General features: G+C 42.0%; 1 protein-coding gene across 2 annotated transcripts in view; it reads left to right on the forward strand.

Moving 5' to 3' along the window:
• Positions 1-308: 308 nt before the first annotated feature.
• LOC145411971 (trafficking protein particle complex subunit 13) overlaps positions 309-17,304 on the forward strand; it is a 67,373-nt gene continuing 50,377 nt past the window's right edge. The window contains exons 1-3 of one of the 2 annotated variants that reach the window (XM_080281942.1): positions 315-387; positions 10,812-10,980; positions 16,137-16,221. In XM_080281942.1, the coding sequence (XP_080138068.1) occupies positions 348-387; positions 10,812-10,980; positions 16,137-16,221 (294 nt within the window). In that variant the 5' untranslated portion in view covers positions 315-347. Of the gene's footprint in view, positions 388-10,811; positions 10,981-16,136; positions 16,222-17,304 lie in introns of both variants that reach the window. The other variant, XM_080281943.1, reaches the window with a different exon arrangement.

Consider the following 17,304-nt stretch of genomic DNA (forward strand, 5'->3'; position numbering starts at 1 on the left):
ACATATAATCACCATGATTGCGCAGTCATGTGCCTAGTTGACTGTATGAGGCCCTTAAAGGTATTTGAGAACTCTCCCCCGGTCGAGCTCGATAAGTTGGCATGATCAAATTGTACATAAAATGTTAACCTGTGAGTGAATTAAGAAAATAAGAGTTGAAATTAGACCATTTTTGTCTCACACTAGGTATGGAATATAATGATTCAGGAAGATTGACTAATAATGTATGTCACCAGCGGAGCGGCGGCCCAAGCCTCCAGTCCGAAGTTCCCATTCCCAAAGAAGAAGAAGAAGATGAACTGACACTGGTCGGGGAGGAGTGTGTAAGATTTCTTGGCCAAAGAACCATGGATAGTAAAGATAAAGACCACGTTCTGAGTCTAAAAGGTAAACACGCACTTACTGGTACCCGTATCAAACTGTAACCTTTATGTGCAATGGTCATGCACTGTTATTACGTAATTGCTGTCATTCTTAAATTCTTAAGGAACCAAAGAACAGTTTCAAAGGATGTTAATACTAAAGTTAACGCAAGGCAAAATTGTGTTATGAAACCGCCCTTTTTTTAAGTAATTGTTTAAACAAAAAAAAATTTGCAGGGACAGTTTCAATTTAGGACCTTGCTATACGTTTACAGCCCTTTGAAAGCTCCAAAAATCTTAAACAGCCTTTAATCAAAGTTTACTCCCGTTACCAGTTTTATTGTATTTCACACCTTATTTACTGTAGTGCTTAATCCATTCATGTTGTGGTTTACCATTTTCCAGATAATCCCCTCCCTAAATCCATTTAGCTACATGGATTTGATAGTGGACAGTGCTTCATTTAAAGTGCAAAAAATTTATATAAAATAAAATTCCTTTGTCATGAGAAAAGCAGTATGGTAATTTCCTACCTGAAATCGCCCAGATCAAGTGTAACGTGTCAAATCCATCAGTGAAAGTCGCATCCATCAGACCTAACTTTAGCATTGTCTGGACCTAACCTTAGCAGGGTAAATTTTTAGAAGTAACCAATGTTTTATTATTATTTTTATGGTTTCCAATGGAAAATACTGTGCTTTAATTAGTTTTGACCCTCATTTTGGGGGGAAAATCCCCCTTTTGGAATTTTGAGTAAGATTTCCAAAAGTGGGTTTATCCCCCAAAATCAAGATCAAGATTAATTAAAAACACACTCTTTTGCATTAAACTAACCCAAACTAACCTAACCTAACCTAACCTAACCTAGGCCTAATCTAGAGCCTGACATAGACCGAATGCACACGCCTGCACCAGTCATTATGGCCCAACATTCATCCGTTACTGAGTGACAGCCTAACCTAAGCCACTATATGACTACCCCAACAAAATTTGCTCCCCCAACTGGAACTAAGCTTAAAAGGTAAGTCTTAGTTAGAATAATTCAGGGACATAATATAATGAAAATTGGTAATGTTGGTTACTTCTAAAGTTATACCCTTAGCAGTATCAGTGTTAAACCAGAAAGCACTCAGAGGGTGCATACCTCCACCAATGCCATTGCTTTTAAAAGGATCTGGATCTGCCCCAGAATTTAATAATTTCATTCCTGGTCCATGGCCTACCTTTCCAAAAAATTTCATTGAAATTCAGTGAGAACTTTTGGAGGTATTGTTCTGGATACTCCGGATCCATTCCCAATTTTAATAATTTCTTCCTTGGCCTACTACCCACCCTCCCACACAGTTTCATCAAAATCTGTTTCTAGTTTTTTTTCGTTATCTCAGATCCAGATCCGTGGGTGTAGGATCCGGATCCAGATTTGCCCCCAAATTTGATCATTTCTTTCTTAGTCCATGGCCCACCTTTCCAAAAAACTTCATTGAAATTCATTGAGAACTTTTGGAGATATTGTGCGAGATACTCTGGATCCTGATCCGCCCCAAAACTTAGTAATTTCTTCCTTGGTTCATAGCCCACCCTTCCACAAAATTTCTTCAAAATATGTTCATAGCTTTTTGAGTAATCCTGATAACAGACAAACAAACTGTTGGTCAAAACATAACCTTGGTGGAGGTAATAAAATGACCAACCAGCAGCTGATTTGTTTACTTTAGGACTGTATTGAAATGCATGAATGGCAGCATTTAAATTCAGCATTTCATATTTTGATACAGGTACTGTATTTTTTTCCATTGTTTAAGGATCTACAAATAGACCACATTAAGTGCAGTTATGTATTTCATTTATAAAACAATAATTAGTGCAGATTTTTTTTCATAGCTAAAAATTAGTGCGGATATTTTTTACGTAACTAACCTTTGAGAGGGGAGGGTGGAGGTATGTCTGACCACTACCTTGTGGAGGGAAAGTTGAGAGTAAGTATGAGGTGGGTGAAAGCTAGGAAAGCGAGGTGTGGCAGGGAGATGTGGGAAGTCAATGAGTTGGATGAAAGAGAGAAAATGATAGAGTACCGGTATTAGGAGAAGTTGAAAGATGAGTGGAATGCAGTGAAAGACCAGGAAAATGGCAGTTGTTTAAGAGTGCTGTGATAGGATTGCAGAAGAGGTGTGTGGTGTGAGACAAGTGGGTGGTGATGTAAAGAAGGGAAGGGAATGGTGGTGCAAGGAAGTAAGTATGGCAGTAGCTGAGAAGAGATGTGCATATGAAGTGTGGCTGCAGAGGAGGAATGAGGTGTCATATGAGAGGTATAAGAAAAAGAGGAATAGGGTGAGAAGTGCTGTGCATAATGCTAAAGTGACAGCAGATGAGAGGAGGGGTAGGCAGTTGACTAAGAATTTTCAAAAGAATAGGAAAATGTTTTCGAAGGAGGTGAAGAGAATGCGAAGGGAGAGTCTGGGAAGGAAGAGCAGAGCAAAACAGAGGATGGAAAGATGTTAATTGAGATGGATGGTGTAAGGAAGAGATGGGCAGAGTATTTTCAAAGATTGTTAAATGTAGAAGAGGAAAGGGAGGCTGATATTGTGGCAGATGGAAGGGTACATGGAATAAATGTGTTGGGAGAGTTGAATGATTCTTTGATCACGATGGAGGAAGTGCAGGAGGCAGTAATTTTTTTTTTTTTTTTTTTTTATGTGAGGAAGAAGGAACCAAAGGCCATGAGCCCGCAGTAACAGTTCCCTCCAAGAGAAAAACAAAATACAATAGAGAGCCAAATTCAAGATCCGATCATTTTGAGATGCTTGGACACACTGCGTTTGAAAGACTGGAGATCATAGGCAGCAGGAAATACAGATAGAGGGAGACAGTTCCAGAGCTGACCTGTTGCATAAATGAAAGACTGGGAGTAACGGTTAACTCTTGCATTAGAGAGTTGGACAGAAAAGGGATGAGAGTTTGCTGCCAGACGGGTGCTACGCGCCCGTCGTAGAGGTGGAGGAATGCAAGCAGACAGTTCAGAGGAGCAGTGACCATTAAAGTAGCGATAGAAAAGAGATAAAGATGCAACAGTGCGGCGAAGAGACAGAGGTTGAAGGGAGTCAGTAAGAGGAGGAGAGTTAATGAGACGAAAAGCCTTTGACTCCACCCTATTGAGAAGAGCTGTATGTGGGGAGCCTCCCCACACATGAGAGTTGTACTCCACACAGGGGCGGATAAAACCCCTGTATAGAGTCAACAATTGTGCAGGGGTAAAGAAAGAGCAGAGTCGGCTTAGCACACCCAATCTCTTGGAAGCAGATTTTACAAGAGATGCAATATGATCTTTCCAAGATAAGTCCCGAGTAAATGAAACCCCAAGCATGTTCAAGGATGATGCAGGATTAAGCTGAATATTATTAAACATTAATGGGTATACCTGTGGAAGATTTTGTCGGGTTGATAGGTGTAAGAACTGAGTCTTGGATGCATTAAAGACAACCATATTATTTTTACCCCAGTCAGAGATACGAGCCAAGTCAGACATTAGGTGTGCAATAGCCTCATCCCTTGTTTCTTGAAGTAACTGTTGAGATGGGCGTTGTGGGAACCTAATGGAAAGGTGAAGGGTGGAGTCATCAGCGTATGAGTTGATAGGGTTAGATGTACAGCTTAGAAGATCATTGATGAATAAAAGGAAGAGAGTTGGTGATAGGACAGAGCCCTGAGGAACACCATTGTTGATAGATCTAGGAGAAGAACGATGGCCGTCTACAACAGCGGCTATAGAACGACCAGAAAGGAAGCTAGCGATGAAGGCACAGATAGAAGGATAGAAACTGTAGGAGGGCAGTTTGGAAATTAAAGATTTATGCCAGACTCGATCGAAAGCCTTTGAGATGTCAAGTGCAATGGCAAAGCTTTCGCCAAAGTCCCGAAAGGAGGATGACCAGGAGTCTGAAAGGTAGGTGAGAAGATCGCCAGTGGAGCGTCCCTGACGGAACCCATACTGACGATCGGAAAGAAGGTTGTGATAGGAAAGATGCCTTAAAATTTTTCTATTAAGAATTGACTCGAAAACTTTTGAAATACAGGACGTTAAAGCAATTGGACGATAGTTGGAGGGTTGGGAGTGGTCACCCTTCTTTGGGACTGGCTGAATGAGAGCAAACTTCCAGCAAGAAGGAAAGGTACAAGTTGACAGACAAAGGCGAAAGAGTTTGCCTAGGCAGGGTGTAAGCACAGAAGCACAGTTCTTGAGAACAACAGGAGGGACCCCATCAGGCCCATATGCCTTGTTAGTACTGAGGCCAGTGATGGCAGAAAATACATCAACTGAAGAAATTTTAATGTCAGCCATGAGGAAGTCAGAGGGGAGAAGTGATGGAGGAACAGCACCGGAATCGTCTAAGGTGGAATTGGAGGAGAAAGTCTGTGCAAAGAGATCTGCTTTATCAGTAGAAGAAATAGCTACAGAACCATCAGGGTAGAAAAGAGGAGGGAAGGATGATGAGGTAAAGTTGTTAGAAAGATTTTTGGCAAGGTGCCAGAAGGAGCGGGAAGAATTCGAGTTGGAGAGTTGAGAGCATTTAGTATGGATGAAATTATTTTTAGTAGAGCGAAGAACAGACTTAGCACGATTCCGGGCAGAAACGTAAAGATGATGTGATTCAGGGGTGGGTTGGCTCTGGTACCTTTTGTAGGCCTTCTCCTTGTTGCGGACAGCATTAGAACAAGCGTGATTAAACCAAGGCTTTCTTGCGTTAGTCAAAGGATATGAGAAAGGAATGTATGCTTCCATGCCCGAGAGAATAACCTCCGTAATGCGCAAGGCACACTCAGATGGCTCACGGCCATGGAAGCAATAATCATTCCAGGGAAAATCAAAGAAGTACTGCCTGAGGGCCTCCCAGTTCGCGGCTCCAAAATGCCACAGACGACGTTTCCCTGGAGGGTCCACAGGCCGTACCAGAGTGATAGGACAGGTTAAGGTAATAAGGTTGTGATCGGAGGAGCCCAACGGAGAGAAAAGATTAACAGAGTAAGCAGAAGGATTAGTTGTGAGGAAGAGGTCAAGTATGTTGGAGCTCTCTCCAAGGCGGTCAGGGATACGGGTAGGGTGCTGTACAAGCTGCTCTAGGTCATTAAGGATAGAAAAGATGTAGGCTTGTTCACCAGGTGGATCCGTGAAAGGAGAGGAGAGCCAAAGGTGGTGGTGAACATTGAAATCTCCAAGAATGGAGATTTCAGAGAAAGGAGAAATGGACAGAATGTGTTCCATCGTAGAAGTAAGATAGTCGAAGAATTTTTGATAGTCAGTAGAATTAGGGGATAAGTAAGCAGCACAGATATATTTAGTCAGAGAATGACAGGAAAGCCGAAGCCAGAGTGTGGAGAATTCAGAAGAATCAAGTTCAGGAACACGAGAGCAAGATAAGTCGTTGCGTATGTATACACAACAGCCACCTTTGGCTTTGAAATGAGTATAGAGAAAGTAGGAGGATACAGAAAAGGGTTTGCTGTCGGTTGCCTCAGACAGCTGAGTCTCCGTCAGAAAAAGAAGGTGAGGTTTAGAGGAGGAGAGGTGGTGCTCAACAGAGCGAAAGTTAGATGAAAGGCCGCGAATGTTGCAGAAATGAAGAAGAGAGTCAGACAGTGGTTCCAGGCACCTCGAGTCGTCACCGGGAGAGGGGCAGATGGCGGGGGCATTTATGGTCCCCCTCCCCCAGGGACTCCGAGGCTTGATTAATCGACGCCATTTTTGTTGAATTTTGAATAGGAAGTGTAGTGTGTACTGTGCATGTAGTTTGGTGAAGATAGTTAGAGAAATTTGTACTGGAGAGCATGCTGGCCTACTCTCTGTGTAACTGAGACACTGAAAAAGTTCAGCAAAGAGGGATGGTTAGGAACTAGTCCTGAGGGCTGATGAAACGGGAGCTCCAGCACTCCCTGTCATGGAGATGAAAGCAGGGAAAGCTGCAGGTATGGATGGGTGTGCTGTGGAATGTCTGAAAGATGGTGGAGCAAGTATTGTTGAGCGGTTTTTAAAGTTGCTGAATGTGTGTTTTTTGAGTGGTATGGTGCTGATTGACTGGGCAAATGCATGTGTGGTTCCGTTGTCTAAATGTAAGGGTGATAAGTATGAATGTACCATTTTTAGGAGTATAAGTCTGTTGAGTGTTGTAGGTTAGATGTTGGTTAAGAGAGTTAGAGAGGGTACTTGGGCGTTCATGGGTTTAGAGAAAGCGTATGATAGAATTGATAGGGAGGCTTGGTGGACTGTTTTGAGATTGTATGGACTTGATAGTAGGTTGTTAAAAAGAGTGAAAAGTTTTTATGTAAACTGTAGAGTGTGTGTAATACAGTATTTGGAAATATTGTGAGTGACTGGTTTCCCATGAGAATGGGGCTGCAGCAGGGATGTGTGATGCTGCCTTAGTTGTTTAATATTATATGAATGATGTTGTATGGGAGGTGTATGCGGGCGTGTTATGTGGAGGTTTGAGTTTGGTGAATGCTGATGGTCGAGAGTGGGATCGGAATCAGCTTCTGTTTGCAAATGATACTGCACTGGTGGCTGATTGGGAGGAAAGATTGATACAGTTGGTAGAGGAATATGGAAAGGTTTGTGCAAGGAGGAAATTGAGAGTAAATGAGAATAAGAGTAAAGTGATGAAGTGTACTAAGTTGGTAGATTGTAGGAGGATGGTTGCAGTTTTGAATGGTGAGGTGCATGAGGAGGTAGAGTGTTTTAAGTATTTAGGGTCACATGTTGCTTTGGATGGAAGAATAGATGTAAAGGTGAAGTTTAAAATGAAGTAGGAAAGGTGCTGGGAGGAATGAAAAAAGTGTTTAGATGTCGTTCGCTTAGAATGGATGCAAAGAGAAGGCTGTATGAGGGTGTAATGGTACCGACTGCATTATATGAAACCATGGAATATGGGTGTAACAGAGAGGAAGAATTTGAATGTAATGGAGATGAGGTGTGTGACGAGTATGTGTGGAGTGATGGGTATGGATTGAATGAGAAATGATGAAGTGCGAAGGAGGACTAGAGTTAGGTGGGAGATGACTGATTGAGTTAAGCAGAGAGTGTTGCGATGGTTGGGGCATGTGAAGAGAATTGGTAAAAAAGATAATTGGATTGGCAGTGAGAGGTGTAAGGCTGAGAGGAAGACCAAGAATAGGATGGATGGACAGTGTGAAGAGAGCGTAAGATGTGAGAGGGATGTCTTTTAGAGCAAGGAAGAGTGGCTGCACATGAAAGGGATGACTGGAGAGAAATTGTGAATGAATAAATGGTGATGTGGCCCTGAAGGGATATTCTCCCGCATTTGGTCTGATCAGCTGATCAGGTCATGTGGGTAAGGGGATGGGTCCATTATGATGTGCCAGGGGTAAACCAGCTTTGCTTTCGGACCCTGTTGCGTATGTCACTGATTGCACTGTGCAGTTGACCCTCGTGTGGTGTAGTGTGGTGAGGATCTGTCCCTTCTCCCCTTGGGCTAAGATATGAGTAAATGTGTGTGTGTGGATGAGTAAACTGGGAATGTGTCATCCTGTCTCAGCTACCCCACTTTGGGGGAAGTGGCCTAGGTACCATATATAGATAGACAGAATTGTTACAAAGAGAGGATCACCATATTTTTTTATTTTATGTACAGTAACTGTTTATTTATTTTTTTACCATAGCCTTTCTTGAGCTTTTGTGAGGTATTTCTGAGTATGCTTTCAAGTTTTGATGTTTTTTGTTATATTAAAAAGATATACAGGTATTTATAATAATGAAGCATGTTTGCTCCCTTAGAACATCAGTCTTTGCTCAAATCAGAGATGGTATGTCAATTTGGCACAAATATAACCATTTCTGTGTTAATGGTAATTTATTTATTTATTTTTTATTTTTTATTTTTTTTGACATACTGTCTTCTGTGATGTCCCCATGATTGTTCAGTATATATATATGGATGGTTTGATGGGAAAAGTAAAAACACGAGTAATGGAGAGAGGGATGGCTATGGTAATGAATGGTGATGGATGGAATATCTCAAATTTGTTGTATGCTGATTATGCAGTACTGCTTGCAAGTACCGACAAAAACTTGTTTGGCTAGTGCAGAGTTTTGCTGATGTCTGTGAGGGTCGTGCCTTGAGAGTAAATGTAGAAAAGAGTAAAGTGATGGTTACTGAGAGAGAAGGTGACTCCCAGTGTGATGTTACAGTGAGTGGAGAGAGACTGGAATTGGTAACAGAGTTCAAGTACCTGGGTACAGTGATAGAAAAGAGAGGAAAGTGTGCAAAAGAAGGTGAAAGTAGAGTGACACAAGGAAGAAAAGTAGCTGGTGCAATGAAGGCCTTGATAAGAAACAGAGGCTTAAGTGTTGCAGCTGCATGAGGCCTACATAAAGGAGTGTTAGTGCCAATTTTAACATATGGATGTGAGACTATGCTGTAGCATGAAAATGAAAAGTCAAGAGTAAGAGCAGTGGAGATGGGACTGCTGAGGAATATATGAGAAGTACAGAGGGTGGATAGGATACAAAATAATGTGATTCGTGAAAGATGTGGAGTGAGGAAGTCAGAGGACACTAGAATCGAAGAGAGTGTACTGAGATGGTATGGTCATATGGAGAGAATGGATAACAATAGAGTGGTGGAAAACGTATACCTGAGTGGATTTGAAGTAGGGAGGAGGCGAGGTAGGCCAAGGAGAAGGTGGAGAGAGATGGTGGATGAGTGTGTGAGGAAGTGAGGTTTGGAAGTCAGTGAGGCTAGGGAACTGACAAGAGATCGACCTGGCTGGATGAATGTTGTGAGGAAAAGTGCATGACCAGGGATTTGGCACCCCTTTTTAATGTGACAGCGTCCGGATTGACTCAGGTGGATACGTTTATGTGAAGCTACAGAACGTGGTGAATGTTTTTGGTGTATCTGATAAAGCCAGGATTCCGGGGGCTTGCATGATGAGTGAATGGAAGTGTGGCCCTTTGGACTGGGCAAATTTGGGCTGTCTGGACATTGCTACTCCTCACCCTGCCCTAGGGTAGGAAAGGAGGTCTGGATGATGATGATGATGATGATGATGATGTCATCTTACTTGAAAACACCCCACTTTTAAAATCTGTGAATAAATCCAGATGCAAGTAAGATTGTTGATACTGTATTTAACAGGTAGACCTCGCCTCATTAACATACTGGTACAATGTTCTTGCAAGAATTTCCATAACTCTACGCACAGGTTGTGTACTGTACATTCATTTAAGAGTATCAATTGACCTATCAGTAAACCCTTGACTTTAGTGTTTGGCCACCACAAACTAGTTATCCCTGTGGTAATTTTTCTGACACCTCTTGCGTGAAATTTGTAAAAGTCAAAAGGATTGCTGGACCGTGTTCTCACAAGAGCTGACAGTAAGTGACACTGTGGTGGACTAATTTGTTGACTGATGATTCTTGCAGAGATTTACTGTAGTTTTAAATCAAGCTTTCTTTGCAGGAATTCTTAGTTTGCCATTATCTGTTATTTGTAATAACATGCAACAAAAGGTTAATAACCCTCCTTTCTCTTTTAACCATTAGCCCATACCTTCAAGCACAGGCATCTTTGTTAGGAATTGTAAGGTCAAGAGGATGTGGGAAGTGGACAAATAGTTACTGGTACCATAACATGGGTCTGTTGTTAGTCACAAAAGTACAGTAGGTTATAGCTGTTAGTTTAAGAATTTTGGTGTACTGTACTAGCAGTAAAAAAAAAAAATAATAAATAAATAACTGAGTAAAGTCCATCTTTAGATGACCACAAACAAATAGGCTAATTCCTCCTGTGTCGCTTATTTACCACTTGAGTCCGTATGACATCTTTTTAAAGTTTATTTTTGCGGCTACCAGACAGTTCCGTTCAACCTAGGGAAAGCCCCATATTGAAAGGGTTTATAAAAGCTTCCTTTAATTTAATCTCACCAATTTAAGACATATATCTTAAGTTTAATCAAATCATTAGGAAATGGCAAGAATAAAATGAAAAAGACATCCATGGGCTCAGTGGGTTAATCAGGCTTTTGAATATTACAAGTAAAAACTTACTTGCAGTCGTGTAGCCTATTTCCATTGCTGGCCTACCCGTGGTTATGTTGGGCATCCTGGATGGAGCAGCTGTTGTATCCACGTAGGAGCCAAACCTCATATTTCCCTGTGTGGGAAGGACCATTATGTATCACAAGAGGGTGTCAGTTCCCTGCATGGGATATGTACTGTACTGTACCTGTAAGATGGACCCATAGAAAGGGTTGCTTAATTGTGGTTGATTGGTCTTGACCAGACTGACTGGGGCTGAGCAATAACAGCAGCCTTCTTCTTCGTCTTTCCTATTTTTTTTTTTTTTCCCCCTAACTCAAAGATATTATAGTCACCCTCTGAGCATCATGTAATGTAGGTAGGTCACAGTTCTTGGGCTAAATTTCTTTGTTCCTTTCAGTAATGCGGTTGACCCGACCATCATTGTTCACCGGCCTGTCAGTAGGATGTGATGCCAGGGATCTACCCGGTGATCATCTAAATGCTGAGACTCGTGCTGACCTTGCTGTGCCCCTGGGTCTTCATAACACTGGTGTGGGACACCTCCTTCTCCTCCCTCAGAGCTTTGGGTATGATACTGCTGGTGGCACTGTATGCACTACTATACTGTATGACAGTACTATCATTGTGGTTGCAAGTGAATGGTCAAGAACAAGTTTTGGAAATTCTTCTGAACTAGAGTTTAATTAGCAGGGGTACCTAGTATTGCCCAGGTAAAGTTGTATGATCATGCATACCAGTATTGCCCAGACCCCTGGATGACTAGTCCTTCTGTGGTAGAAGGCCGTCCAGTTTTAACCACTGAACTTATGCTCCTCTTTGGGTTCATTTTGCCCGGGATATTTTCCCATGAACCTGTTTTTCCACTACCCACCCACCCACCTTGCTCACTTACCTACCCTACCAGTCCACTTACCCACCTTCCCATCCAACCTGCACACCCCCTTACCCACCCATCCTTCCCCATCTGTTCACATAACATTCACCCAGTCCTGCCTCTCCACCATACCCATCATCCCTCTCTCCCATCCATTCCAACTACCCTACTCCTTCACACCCTCCCATCCACTCAACCCTGCCCACCCATCCAACTAGTCCCTCCACCCTTATGACCCGTTGTAGCAAGTAATGAAATGGTTATATAGATAAAAGACTATGGTAATTAGCTGTCTTGTTTCCACCATGTTGGCTTGATTATTTCTAATTAGTTCTAATCTTTGCCATCTGAGGTGCCACTTGGCAACTGTAATGTACACATATGAATTCACAAAAAAAAAAAAAAAAAAAAAAAAAAAAAAACATATTAGAACTGTGTAGAGAGATCTATATGCATACAAGGATCCCTGAGCACGGAAAGAGAGTCCTCTTAATGTCAGGAGAGGCAGCAGCTCCCTGAACTTCTTCCAACCACTCCTCACCCTAGCCACAGAGCTAGCTCCAGCCACACCTCCAGCACAGAACATGTCTCCCAAATAGCAAAGCTCTTCCACACACTCAAGAGACTCACCAGGAAGTTCAATCGTTTCACCCCTAACAATCTCCATCTGCTCTCCCCAACACACTCCACACATGAAATCAGCATTATTTCACAGTCTACCTCTAATACCACTACATCTCTTATACGCTCACTTATCTGAGACACTGCATAAGATGGAATTACTTCTCGTGCCCTTGTGGCAAATCACACATGGCCACATTCCCTCTTCTTTCGCAGTACTGCCACCAGCCACAGATACCGTCACTTTTGTTTTATCTGCATTTACTCGTAAACTCTTGTGCCCCATACCATCTCTCCACTTCCTAAATCTTTCCTCCACCTCCCTTTCATTCTTTGCAGTCAGCACCAGCATACAACATCTCCCATGGCATTCCATTTCTGAAGTCACGGGGGATTGCATCAAGTACAGTAGGTACAGTACTCGTAGGATGCAAGTTTATGGGCGGCAGAGGAGGTCATGTACTAGGAATTCGCTTACTGTGAATACATAAACTTATGGGAAAAATTACATATGGGCAGCACCCCCCCTTCATCGGTAACCCTTGAGACCCCTTTCAGACCTAAGTTTATTGTGTTGTACAGGGAAACTGTCTAAGACATATTACTTAAGATAAAGTAAACCAACAAGATTATGGCTTGACTAAATCAACAAGGATATGGCTTAACTAATCCAACAAGAATATGGCTGCTCACCTTAACCCAAGAGGACAACAGGCTTGATGGATGTAAGAAGGGGATCTGAGGCAGGGTGAAGCACCTATCGTGCACCTCATGCACCACCCGCCACACCACCTGACACACCACCTTCCTCACCACTTTTGACACTTTCACTAGCCAATGCATTCACTTTGTTCATAAACCCTTCAAAGTCTATTTCTGACACCTCAGACATCGCATTATCCTCTTGATCCTCTCTAGGCAATGGCTTTTCTGATGTTGAAGGGAGTGATTCCTCGCTCTCTTGAGGCCGCAGGTAATGGGTGATGAGAGTTTGCTTCCTTCTGTTAACCTCCTGGTAGTGCCTGTCTGTGTGGTAGCAGAAGGTTCTGTCCAATGAAGTCATCACTTCCTCCACTTGCAACTGACAGTGTTCAATGTCCTTAAATTCTTCCTTGAATTCATCTAGGGCGCACAGTACCCGGCTGATTCCCATCATTGACAAGTCTCCACTCTCCATCACTGGTGCTGGGCGGAGCGTAGGCAACCGTTGGCGCATCTTGGGGTGGCAATGGTGTGTGCTCGGGGTAACCCCAGATTTGGGCCACTCTTTGCTGCTGTCTCGCGTATTACGAGTTCAGTTCACGTACTGTTAAAAAAGTACGCTAAAATTTGATAAAAAAAAAAAAGGTCCTCGCGTACTATGCGATTCGCATACTGTGAACTCGCGTACTGTGCGTACTTACTGTATTGTGATAAACAACAAGAGGCTCAAAACTGACCCCTGACGGACACCAACATTCACGGAAAACTCATTACTCAAATCTCCATTTACTCTTACCTGGGTGTGAGCACCCACATACATGGTCATAACCACCCAGACCAGCCACTCCTCGATCACAAGCTTTCTCATTGCCCACTTCACCACCTGTCTAGGGACTCTGTGAAAGGCCTTCTCCTAATCAACAAAAACAAAGTACAGTTCCCTTTTCTTTCCTATATATTTTTCCTGAAGCTGTCAGACAATGAATATGGCATCAGTGGTCCCTTTGCCTTGCATAAACCCAAACTGCATCTCATCAGTATTCACTCTTTCTCTAATCATACCTTCTAGAACTCTCTCCATTACCTTCATTGTCTGGTCCAAAAGCAATATGCCTCTATAATTTCCTCTTTCCAGGACTTCCCCCTTCCCCCTGTACACATTTACAATTACACTCTTCAGCCAATCATCCGGGACAACACACTCATACTTACTCATATTTATCAGGTCAGTGATTAACCTCACTCCTATATCTCCTGGGGCTTTCAACATTTCAACAGTCAACCCAGACATACCTGCTGCCTTCCCCACCTGCATCCTGCCTATTGCCTTGCTCACAGTAGCAGCATCAATCAAAGGCCAAAGGCCAAACACTGGATCTGCTGGCTCCAAACCTTCTCTGTCCCAGTCAAACTCCTTATTCAACAACCGGCTGTAATGCTGTCTCCATGTGTCTTTAATGTCCTCACTGTTCACCACTACCCTTCCATCATCATTCTTCACACACTGCTCATGTCTGATATCCCTGTTCTCCCTGTTCATCTGATTTGCCACCTTAAAAATCATATTTTTCCTTTCCACACAATTCAGGTTATCAAGTAAAAGTCTCTGTGACTCAGACTTTGCCCTGTAAACCTCTTTTCTAGCCCTGTGATTGACAGCCAAGTATTCCTTTCTGTTACCATCCTTCTTCCATTCCCAGAAAAGCCTTCGTTTCTCCATAACTGTGGCCTCTACACCCTTATCACACCACCAGGTTACTTTATATCTTGGTGGGCCTCCTGTCCATCCACATACTGAATCAGTACCTAACTCTCAAGGGGTTGCACTTGAGGGCTCTGTACTGTTCATTAACACTTCTGTCAACATCTCCCTGTTCAGCCACCACTCTCCTCATCATCCAGTAGAAGGCATCCCTTACTGCATGGTGGTTTCAACTTCCATATTTTCCTCCTAGGTGCATAGGTCCTCTTTTTCATCACCCACTCCTTGAGCACCATGTCACATATCAATAACATGTGTAGCTGCAAACACCCCTTGCTCTCTGTAACTTTAAGATCCCTCACTAACCTCCTGTCAGCACTCCTGACCAGGAAATAGTCTATATTGCTGCTATTTCCCCCAGACTCATATGTAATCAGCCTACTCTTTCTCTTCCAAAAATGTGTGTTGCACACAATCATATTCATTGCCTCTTCAAACTCAAGTATCCATTCCCATTCCTCATATGTTGTACCGTATGCACATCCCCCATGTATTCCATCATATCCTTGAGCTGCTTCACCTACGTGACCATTTAAGTCCCCTCCTAAAACTACAATCTCATCATTCCCCATACCACTTACTACAGGTATTGAGTCATCCCAAAATCTGTCCTTCTCTGCCTTATCCAGTCTTGCCTGTGGAGCATTCTCCAATATAAATGCAACCATTTTTCCACTGAACAAAATTTTCATTACTATTATCCTATCAGTTACTCTCATTCATGACATATTCCACCCATTTCTTCCCAACCAATACATCCACACCACCTTATATGTATTGATATATATATATATATATATATATATACTGTATATATATATGTATATATTTATATATTCATATATATGGGGGAGGCAGTGGCTCAGTTGGTAGAGAGGTGGCCTGCTGTCCTAACGGACCCGGGTTCAAATCCCTCTGGGGCAGGGAACAGTTTAAGGATTTGAATTTCATAAAAATCAGAATTTACTGATCTACCAGAAGACCCGCTGACATGTCGTAAAAATACCCCCGCTAATACCAATGCACTAGTCCTGTATGAGACAGCCCTAGCATGTATTCAATATGAACGGTGGGTGTTAGCGCTGAAGTGATGACATGTAGAGGTGTGTGGTACGTCGGAGGACTACTGGGCCTTGAAAGCAGGCTGTGAAGCCTATGCCCAGAGTTGGACACATTAAAAAAAAAAAAAAAAAAATTCTGTAAATATATATATATATATATATATATATATATATATACAGTATATATATATAATTTTGCAATTCTGAGGAAGTAGTAGCTTAAAGAATTTTGGAACTGAATGGAAATACAGTACTGTATTGTACAAGGAGGAGGATTGGTTTCAGAAGGTGGTCTGAGGGAACTATTCTGCAGGTGGGGCTTAGCCAGGGGATGAGGACAAGAGACCCTGTGAATTCTGTTTTCCTATGCCATTATTCTACCTTGTAAGGAGAACAGGCCAGTCAGTTAACAATTAATCTTCATGCTTTCGGCCACCTGCACAAAGGTTGGGTTGGCAAATACAGCATCTTGAAAGTTCCATTAAATCCAAGGTTGTTGGGTGGATATTTTGAATTTCACTCTACGTCTCCTCATCCTTGCCTCACTGTTTCTTTCTCTTCCATTTGTCTAGTTTTTACCGTTCACTAAGAGGCACAATACAATAATTAATGTGGGCTACTTGTAGTGAATAAAAAAAAATTATTGTATTTGTAGTGAATTAAAAAAATATTGCAAAGCACAGTATTCTCTCAATTTTACAGGAACATCTACCTTGGTGAGACTTTTTCCTGCTGCTTATGTGTCCACAACGACAGCACAGAAACAGTTCGTGAAGTTTCCATAAAGGTATTGAAACAAATTGTTAGGCTTATGTTTGATATGCTAGGATGAATCTTTTCTGTACATGATTGAGGATTTTGTGTGTGTGTGTGTGTGTGTGTGTGTGTGTGTGTGTGTGTGTGTGTGTGTAATCTTACTCAGTTGTTCTTACCAAATTGTATCTTTACAGGAATGAGTCAAGCTCATACTCTCCCTTGTTTTGAACCATTTTTATCATACATGTCTTTATGAATTGTTTTGGCACACACTGTTTCATTCGGTAGTGCATTCCACTGATCAACTGCTCTTTTTGGGAACCTGAATTTCCTTACATCTTTATCATTTCTCTTTTTGTACAGTTTTCTGCAGTGTCCTCTTTATGTTGCTTCCCCGTAGGTTGTATACTCTTTTATGTCTGTTTTCTCTTTTCATGTGATGCATTTATGTAACATAATCATGTTTCCTCTTTTCCTTCTCTCCTGTAATGTTGGTTGGTTCAGTTTTTCGAGTCTTTCTGCATAGCTTAGATTCCTTAAACTTGTAGCGGTCCTTAGTGCCTTTTCAATCTTATCTATGTGTTTTTTTGAGATGTGGAATCTAGACTGCTGATGCATACTCCAGGGTTGGTCTGATGAATGATGTTATTATCTTTCTCAGCATGTCTTCATTTATATATGTGAATGCTACCCTCATGTTAGCAAGCATTGTATACGTGCTCCTTACTTTTTCATTTATGTAGTCAGCTGGTGATAGTTTCTAATTAATGATCACTCCTAAATCCTTTTCCCATTCTGATGTGTGTAGAGTTAAACTTCCTAACTTACTGTCCCAATCTGATCTTTTTTCACTTTTACCAAATTTTATTACATGAAATTTGTCCACATTAAATTCCATTTGCCATCTGTTGTTCCATTCATGAAGCTTATTTAATTCCTTTCGTAGCTCTATGTAAGAGTCTGTTTATAATTTCCCTTTGTATTTTTTGCCTCATCAGCAAACATATTTAGTTACCTTCCTCTTCTTTATTTCCCTGCCAGGTGCCACAGCACTACGTTGGGCGATGGTAGGGGGAGGGGGAGGGGGTACGTTGGAATGCTGGGCCATGGTAGG

This window comes from Coenobita brevimanus, chromosome 91 (genome assembly GCF_032717465.1).
Source record: "Coenobita brevimanus isolate Jiangsu-jjx chromosome 91, ASM3271746v2, whole genome shotgun sequence".
Lineage (NCBI taxonomy): Eukaryota > Metazoa > Arthropoda > Malacostraca > Decapoda > Coenobitidae > Coenobita > Coenobita brevimanus.